This window comes from Mus musculus, chromosome 2, assembly GCF_000001635.26.
Source record: "Mus musculus strain C57BL/6J chromosome 2, GRCm38.p6 C57BL/6J".
Classification (NCBI taxonomy): Eukaryota; Metazoa; Chordata; class Mammalia; order Rodentia; family Muridae; genus Mus; species Mus musculus.
In genome coordinates this window covers 4792925-4802458 of record NC_000068.7, presented here as the reverse complement: position 1 = coordinate 4802458, position 9534 = coordinate 4792925, and the positions used below count along the sequence as shown (strand labels likewise).

The following is a 9534-nucleotide window of genomic DNA, read 5'->3' as shown; positions in this document are numbered from 1 at the left end:
TTAACCTTTTAAGTGAAGATTATAAGGCTACCTAATTCATTTAAAATTAGGCTTCGAGCATCTCGGTGCTTAATGCCCAAGTGTTTCTGTGGGACTCGCTGTAGCCATTGATCCGACTGGCAGACGGAGCTGGGACTGTAACGTCTACCAAGCTCTGCTAGAAATCTGCTAGCTTTATTTGTAAACATAATATCCCACTCAGGCATAAACCCCGAGAAAAGAATCATCAGAATATTCATAAATAGCTTTTAATTAATGAACAGCATTGACTTCATAAGGAACAGGAAGACTGGGTAGCAAGCAAGACTCATGTGCATTCAATTAAAGTAATTTATTGTATTTTTCCAGAATGGACATAAAGGGCGTCTTGGGAGTTGAAATCACAACACAGTGTTACACACCATTTTCACAGCTAGCTTTGCATTGAATTCTTTTAAAAGAACATTATAATTTTAAAAATCTGAATATTTACATATTAATAAAATATATGTACAGAAGACTGAGACGTGTCATCCATCGATATGGACTTTTTTGTTTTTTTGCTAAGAAAGCCTATAAAAAGGGTTTCTAAACAAAGCTGAACAGTAGTCACGGTAAGTTAACACAAATACAATGTAAACTTACAAAGTATGGTTGTACTGTTACAGTTTTGCTCTGCCTTCCCAACCTGTGAACCCATTGCACGTATCTGTGAGTCAAACAATCCCACCCCTCCTCAAGTACTGAAAACTCCAAGCTGTCACCCCAGGCTTGGAAGGAAGTGTTTTCTGAAGGTTTATTGTTCACACCCAACTGACCTCCAGTTGTGAGTCTATGTTCTCCCTGTACTGAAAACAAATTCACCCTCATTTAATCAAGTGACAGGCGCTAACTCAGCTTCTCTAGTCCCCTTGAGCAGTATTTCATCCTGGGAGGCAGAAGACAATTCTTTTTCAGGACCTGCTGCAGAGTGAATGAGAGTCCTGGTCTGCCTGCAGCTCATCAGACCCCTGGATAAAACACAGGGATTAGGGCCAGCGGGAAACGGAAATCTATGGTAGCTGACTGCAGGATGGGAGTGATTTCCACGCTGTCCCCATAGCTTCCGAGCGGAGAGAAATAAAAGGTGCATCTGTGAGATGTTGCTATCTCCTCTGGAGACTGACTGTAGGAGCAACACCTAGAAGCGGACTTTGTCACATTCCAGGGATATCACCTATCACTTTCCCTAGCTGGTCTCAGTGGAATAGTGTTCTGATCCTATCTTTAGTGTTCCGTGTGGCATGGTGCAGTGCAATGGACAGGGTCCCAAGGATATCCAGGTTCTATGGCCAGCTGGCCACGAAGGGTACCTTGGTCCTAGGCAACCCACCTCTCGGCTCTCTCACTGGCAAAGCTCGGAGTGGGACTGGTCCTTGAAGCACCGAGTCCTTGAAGCACACTGTCGGCTTTAACCCATCGCTGCACCAAGAGTAGGGCAAAGGCTAAGCTTTTGTCCTGGCAGGTTTTTATCCCTGGGGTTTGGTGGATGAGAGTCACATTTTTTTTCTTTAACAGCTATTTTTGGCCTTTGGGTCAAGTGCCCAAGATTCAAGGCAGTTTGCTTTATACCATAAATACGGTGTAAACGCAAGGCTTTCTAAGGTGGTATTTTTAATGAATGATTTCATTAGCAAAACAAATGTGGAGGTAAATATGTCTGTAAAACAATTATCCCCACAGCAAAGATTTCTTTAAAATAAAGCCAGATTTTTTTTCTTACAAAAAGCAGAAGGCAGGCGGGTGAGGGACCAGACAGACTACAGAATGAACATGAAAATGGTCACAGCCCAGGCTGCTCAGTTTAAACCATGTTTAAATGCTTGACGGCTCCCAAGCAGATGGCTGCTTACTTTGAGTTATTATTATTTTTTTGTCATCACGTCATTATAAATTATGTGAAAGATTTTATTTCCTAAGGATTCTTACATCGCTTGTACTTCTCCAGTTCCAAATGTCTGTCCGGGTTACTATGACTGATGTCAGAAACGATTTCACTGGCCAGGTAGGAGCTCTCCTGTCTCTCAGAACAACTGTTTCCTTCTCTAAGCTGAAGAGGGGCTAGTTAGCGCTGCCTTGTAGCCTCTGTCAGTCCTGGAAGAGAAGGTTTCCTCTCTGCATGCAGCTAAGCAATTCACAATAAAATATGTTTAGAAAGACTGCTGTCTTCACACCCAGTCTGTGAACGGACAGAGACAGGAAGGGAATGGCTTCTTTACGGTGGGTCACACACACGGGACGCTTACAGGGTAGCAACTGTAAGCATGGTTCTTTAAATAAGTATTATGCCAAACCAGAGTTGTGATAGCACATGTTACAAAGAAATTATTCGGACAGGACAAGCCATCATAGAACACCCACACTGCAGGATCTGTAGCTGCTACATGGACCTTGGAGGAAACGAAGAATGTTCCAGAATGCAAGTCTAGGCCACGGAACCTGGTTCTGGGTCCTCTGGGGTCTCTCTCTTGATGACAAATGTATGACCTAAACAGAGACAAGACAGTGAAGGAGGCCGGTCCTCTGAAGCAGAGATGCATAGTTTATCACCTGGCCGGGGTCTGGTGGGGAGCAGGTAATTGACTGGAGGGTTTGAGGGCGGGGCACAGTCACAGTCGTCAAGCCACTAAGCAGCAACTTCAATTGTGCTAAGTGAGTAATTTCCAGAATTAGGAATTTATGATGGATTTATTTAAAACAAGAAAGCCCATGAATATATATTACCATTGGCCGTGTATTGTTCAACAATAGAAAATAGCTAAATATGACTTACCCCTGAAAACACTATTAAATAGCAGGTAATACATGTGCAGACTTGGATAGAGTGGGAAAAAAATGTGTCTTAGGTGAAAACCAAGCAACTCAGGAGACGAATTTACTTATTTGATCTCTATTAGATAAATGCACCAACTCTTCTCTATTGGGTCTGTGTACAGGGGGGCATCAGTCACAGCTGTCTCTGAGAACAGTAAGTAAACTGTCTTACTTGTGCTTTCTGACACATAAAGACACACGAGTGTCAACTGAGAATGTGTACTGGTAAGTCCAGACAAGTATTACCATATTCAAACCCACAGGACCCATCTTCAAATTGGAAAGGAATTACTGTGATTGACTTTATACGTTTTTTAAAATGTCAATTGTCCCCGGATTTCTGGGTGCAGTCTCCCATCTGGCACTCCTTCCACATCTCTGCCTCAGTGTGTCAGTAGCTGCTTCTGTCTCTCACCCTAGTCTGAGGACAGGAACCTGTGTGAGGTCCCGTGCTGACTGCTGCTCAAAGGCTCACTGAATGGGTCAACTCATTTTCAGCTGCATGGTCTATGCCTATTGTCCCAGCACCTGGGGGAGGGGCAAGAGGACTTAAAGCCAGAGGCCAACTTGGGCTCCATAAGACCCTTTCGGAGACTCAGCTGAGTAGCTGGGAATAAATGCCATCTGACCACATGATCACTGCAGGCTCACAGCAACATAAGGATCTCCCCTCCTCTCTCCTGATACAAAATTTAAAAGAACAAAAAGACAAAGTAATAAAAGCTCTTTGCGAAGGGTCAGCTTTGGTCAGCTCAGCTAAGTGAGGAGCTGCAGGTGTGGACCTCACATTTAGATGGTTCCACAGTTCTGTTCAGTGAGGCCGCGCACACTGGAGCTCTGTGTGTAAGACGTGGAGTTTCACCCTTCGGATGGCTGTGTCAGCGCATGTCAAGGGCTGACCCACAGCTATGCTGCATTCTAAGAAGTGTGTCGGATTTGGATTTTACTTTGGAAGGCAACCATGAAGCTTTCTATCAAGATTATCTAAAATCTGAGACCTAATCTGTGACCTTTTCCCTACTTTTCTGAAAGGGCAAATACTTTAAAAACACACACAATGCTGTTCAGTGGTTTGTGTCTCTATCTAGCAATAGTCTCTTTCTAATCACCTCACATTCCAGGGGAAGAACTTAAGAAAGGAATAGAAGCAACAAGCTTAAACTGAAATGGACTTTGGGTAGATGGTGTCAAAGATACAAATGAGGGCTGAGTCACTGAAATGGAATCCTAATGGTACCACCTGTCCAATTCTCCCTGGATCTTTAAGAAATACACAGAGAAGGCTGGCTTTGGCTTAGGTATAAGAAAGGGCCGGGAGTCAAGAGGACGACGGCCCCCAACCAAGCTATCACCAGCTATCACCTTGGAAAAGTCACTTAATGTTTCTGGGCCTCAGTCTCTCCTACCCCCTTGAAATAAAAGGGTTGGATAAAAAGGAGGTATTGGCACAGATGGCTCCCAGTGTCCCTTCATTTTCCAATTCCTCCGGAGTTTGTCATTCTCATGAGGCTCCTTTAGCATCCCTGGGCTGTTTTGTTCACTCTGAAACCCCTCTGCCTCCATCTTGAGACAGTTAAATGCAAAGGTATAACTGCAAGATGCAGAGTCTTCAACTGATAAAGCGAAAGCCCACTGCGTCATCTGATACAGAGGACAGCTGCTACAGATGCCCAGGGGACAAATACAAAAGCATGACATTCCTCTCGGAGGCCCCTGAACTACAATTTCATTATTATGATTAGTATTTCCTGCATCTGCTTGGAATGGGTCAAAGGCAATACAAGTATTATCAGTATGAGTTGTCCTGATATTCAGAGAATGGTAAGGGACACTAGAGATCACACATTCACTATCCTGACTTACGAGTTTGGAAACACAGATATAACTACTATAGAACATAAGAACTAAACGTAGGCAGGTCTTTGTGCACCACGAGACCCATTTTATTTATCTGTCCATTGACTTGTTGCTTGGCTACACAAGGCAGAGTAAGCGAGGTGTGATTTATGATTTACATGGCAGAGGCTTCTGGCAGCTCTAAATTCACCTATGAGCTTTGCTTCAGTAAACTCCAAGGTACACTTCTGGGCCTCAAGACTCCATGGTCTTGGGGTTCATGGTCACGAGACCATGTGACCAGTAGGGACTCTACCAAGAGTTTCTGCAAACATACTACACTCACTCACATTTTCTGAATTTAATTCAAGTCTTATAGCCCCGGATCGAGAGGAAACAAACAAAGAAATCCTACTACGAACGCTGAATTGAGCTTTTATAGTTTAAGGTCATTTTGGACTGTCTGGATTTTATGGGTGGAATCTTCGGACAATCTTTGAAGGACAGCCAAATGGGAGTCCTGAGATCAACTGGGGGATAAGTGATGGTAGAAGCTGTCTGACACAATTGTGGCTCAATGGTCAGACACCTATTCTACTCTTGGGTGTGAACTCACACACAGGCAGGAGGCTAGGATCAGAGGCATTAGACAGAGTCCAGCCCACAGCTGCACACCTTTGTGTAGTGAATGCTTTAGTACTCTGTTGCATTTGCTGATCTGGTTCAAATCCCAGGAGTGTGTCACTCACACCGGCTGGGCTGGCTTATTCAATCACACTTTAAAAAACACAGAAACTACTACGTGAAGACTGGGGATGCCTGCCTCTCAAAGGCCTCTGGTGGAACAAGACAAAAATGGGCCTGAAGTTGGTCACACAAAGTTGACAATCCTGGTTTAAAGATAAATGTCATTTTATGTCAAAAGTGCCTTTTAATGTCTAAAGACTGGGCGAGGTAGCCTCTTGTGGTACTAACTCCTTCGGATTTGCATTTCTGAAATTTTTATGAATATAAAATAGGGTGTAAGAAAAATGTTTTTCATATTCAGTGTGAAAACAGATCTGAACCTAGGCCTCCAATAAACTGAACGTGGGTCCTGGGTCTATTACAGAAGCAGCTTGCTCAAGCAGCCGCATCCCTAATGGTCAAAGCATTTTCAATGCAAATGTTGCCTTGCAGCGGGTGATGAAATGTAAATGTGTTTTACCTGTTGGGGGTAGAGAGATGCGGTCCAGTCTTTCATCACCGTCAGCTACCTCTGCTGGTTACAAACATAAAACACAGATCTCATTAGTTGTGGGAGCACATTCATTCTGCAGAATACAGGAACACAATTAAAGCAACTCCAGAGCGCACGGTGTCTTCATCCTTCTCGCTGTTCGCTTCACTTGGTTCACGTTTCACAGGTTCGAGCATCATTATTTAAGTACGATTTTGTTCCGATGCTCATGGCAGAGAGTCAACCTTCCTGGATTAAAAATCTGGGAACTCTTCTGACCTTATTTTGTCAGTCAGGGGTGATTTCTGTTCATTTTCTCTAAGCAGGATGGACTGCTTAACCACACACTGAAAGCAGATAAATTACTGCCTTCTGGCCGTAGAACTGTACATTCCCAAGGGCCACTCCTAGTGGGAATTCTCAGAAAGAACTTTTCTTGGGCGATGCCTGGTTCTGGAGTCGTCAGTCCTGGGTTCATTTAGTCATGAAGGAAGCCACAGAGAGAGAATACGTATTTCTTCAAAAGTTCCTCCTTTTTTGTAATTTAAAATATAAGCCTTGCTCTTCTGATATGGGTTTTAGTCTCCTTAGGGGTTTTGCAAAGGGTGACCCTTCTTTGGACACACACACACACACACACACACACACACACACACACACACACACACACACCTTCTACTAAATGCAAAGGAAAGGCTCATATGCCTGGTAACTTAAGGGAGTGAACTCTTCCCGGACATGCTAGGGACAGAGGAAACATTTGCATATGGCTGCTGGGATCATTCTGGTGGCATCCTCTTTATCCTACCCATATCCTAAAGTTCCTGTTGACTGCACTCCTGGACCTCGAGGCCAGCCCATTGCTTCATGGGCACGGTGGAAAAGCCAACACAACACTATAGTCTCATCTTCACTGTTAATGATGTAAACATGACCAGAGACAGACACAGCCAGCAATGCTCCAAGCTTTCTATCTCTAGTTTAGCCTCAAATATCTTGTCCTTAGGTGGGTAGGCCTGGCATCAGCCTCTGCTGGCCCATGTGATTCACCGCAGCAAGAAAACAGAGAAGAGATAGAACAGTCAAGGCCAGTTTTGGTTGCAATGGAGTAGAGATCACAAAAATTATATAATATTTACTAGGATGGCCAAAAGAGAAATGGCAGGATTGAGTTGGGTAAGGTGATTTACAGAAAAGATGTAAGACATACTAAAATTCTCTAGATAAAAGGCATTAGGTTTTTACTAGTTAGACTCTTTATGTGTGTGCATGTACATGCATGCCTTTGCATACTCCTGTGTGTAGGCGTACACAGAGGACCCAGGTTGTGGTCAGCTGTCTTCCCCTATCATTCTCCACATAATTATTTGGGGAGAAGTTCTCTCACTGAACTTGTAGCTTGAAATTTTAGCTAGGCTAGCCAGTCAGAGAATTGTAGGATCAGCCTATCTCTACCAGCACCCTAGTGCTGGGGTTACGCACACATGCACCATCACATCTGCCTGGGACCAGGTTAGAAGAGAGCATTAGATCTCCCGAAACGGCAGTTATAGCCTGTTGTGAGCCATACGTGGGTACTGGGAATTGAATCCAGGTCCTCTGGAGGAGCAGCTAGTGGTCTTAATTGCTAAGCCATTTCTCTGGCTCCTACCCATACTTTTAAAATGCAGGCCTATATGACCTTGTGTTTTTGTCAGAACAGAACATATATGACCTAAATATATGTAAATGGTTATATATAAATGAATATGTACTGGCCGCATGCGCAGAGTCAAGTGTCATGGATGAGGAATACCTGTCTGTAACAACAAGCTCAAAGCTGCTCTTCTCTGGCAATGATCAAGTTGTAAAATTTGGAAAAGACTAAGTCCAATAAAAATTTAGTAGCAGCGACAGCTTTACTCCTGGATCTAACGCAAACAATAAATTGTGATTTCAGCTCTGAGGAAGTAATCTAATAAAAATGATAAAAATTCACACCAGGATTGGAATTCTAGTTATAGGAAAAAATGATTACATGTGATGAGAGCCCCAAATGAAGTTGTTTGGATTTGCATAACGACCTTTCCAATCTTGTGGGGCAGTGCTTTCCCTACAGTCCACGCACACTTCCCCGAGTGGTGAGCTGATTAGCTTGGTCCAGTCAAGAGTCTACACCCCATTCTAGGAATGGAGCCAAGTATGATAAATGAGGCTGTGGAAGTTGTGAGCTATCTTTAACACACTGTCTGTATTACCATTTTGATGGAAAATAATCAAGATGAAAAACCCAAGAGCCAGTCACATTATAGATCCCAGCTCTTCCAGGAAGGACAAGTGGCTCTCCCCATCTGTTTGCTGGAGCTGCACCCTGGGCTACTAAGGAGGAAGTGTACCAGTGTCTCACACATAGACACATACTGTCTGCTAAGGCTGGGGCACCATCCTTTTGATCTGCTTTGGCCCATATATCAGGGCTGGTTCTATCTTAAGTCAGCTTCTTTCCTGGTGGTCAAGACAGCTTACTCAACACGTCAGAAATATCCAGGTGGAGCACTCGTGTAACCTGCTGATCAAAAGTTCAGATGTCTCAAGTCACACCCCGAGTGAATGAGTGAAGGGAGTCACCAGAAAGGAGGCCCTGGGGACCATGTTACAGTTTGGGTCTCTTTCTGGAGAGATGGTCAAGTGTGTGTGTAGGAATGTTTGAGATGAAAATCAGGAACAGAGATGCTGTGAGACGCCCCTTCAGTGTGCAGATGTCTGTGCTGGTGTGAAGAGGGAAAGGCGAGAGACTCTGTCTCAGCACCCGACAGACAAGAGGATTAAGGTCTGCAGGTTCCTACCCTGGGCTGGGCTCCTGTGTTTGAATCCTTGGCTCCTTGCTGGTCGTACTGTTTTGGGAGGTTGTAGAACCTTTAGGAGGCCTAGCTGGTAGAAATGGGTAACTGGGAATCAGCTTGCGGGTTCCAGTCTGGGCCTGGCTGGTTTCATGGTCCCAGCCTCAGCCTCTGCTTGCTGTTTTGCCGAGATGTCAGGAAATGAGGAGTCCTAATTACATGCTCTGTCTGTCAGTCACCTTCCTCATCATGAACCATGATGATTATCTTCAAACCATGAAACAAATAAAACCTCCCCTGACTCGCCTTTGACACGTACACTGTCGCAGTGATGAGAAATCCACACAGGTAACACGGTGAAGGCACCAGAAGAAGGAATTTAAACTAAACTTATTTTCATCTTGTGATTCAGCAAGACTGTGCCATTTTTTTCCTTCTCCAACGTCTCCTGACTTTCTGGGACTCCTACCTTTAAAGGTTTTCTTAAAACTTAAAATTTTCAGGTCCTATAGGACTTTCCTCCAGAGGGACAGGGCCTGGTAAATGAACAGCCTCCCACCCCGTCTGTGCCAGGCAGTGACTGTAGCATTACAACCAGAGGCATCAATAGTCTCAGTCCAGACCGTTCCTTTCCTCAGACTCTCAAGGAGCTGATGCACACTTCCCGTCTGCTCTCACCAGTCTCGGGAGCAGACTCATGCGCAGGTACCTGCTGGCCTGCCTGAGGTAGCGCAGCATCAGTGCAGGTCTGGAAGCCCCTTGTGAGAGGAGCAGAGGCAGGCAGGAGGCTAATGCTACATTTATGCCCTTTTTATCATGACCCATTTT

General features: G+C 44.4%; 1 protein-coding gene across 3 annotated transcripts in view; it reads right to left on the bottom strand.

The window, feature by feature from the left end:
- Positions 1-234: 234 nt before the first annotated feature.
- The window catches only part of Bend7 (BEN domain containing 7), an 84438-nt gene continuing 75138 nt past the window's right edge, over positions 235-9534 (bottom strand). Inside the window, exons 8-9 of one of the 3 annotated variants that reach the window (XM_006497445.3) lie at positions 5876-5929; positions 235-2505 (exon numbers count right to left, since the gene is read on the bottom strand). In XM_006497445.3, coding sequence (XP_006497508.1) covers positions 2444-2505; positions 5876-5929 — 116 coding nt within the window. In that variant the 3' untranslated portion in view covers positions 235-2443. The remainder of the gene's footprint in view (positions 2506-5875; positions 5930-9534) is intronic. The other 2 variants (NM_178663.4, NM_001190400.1) reach the window with 2 other exon arrangements.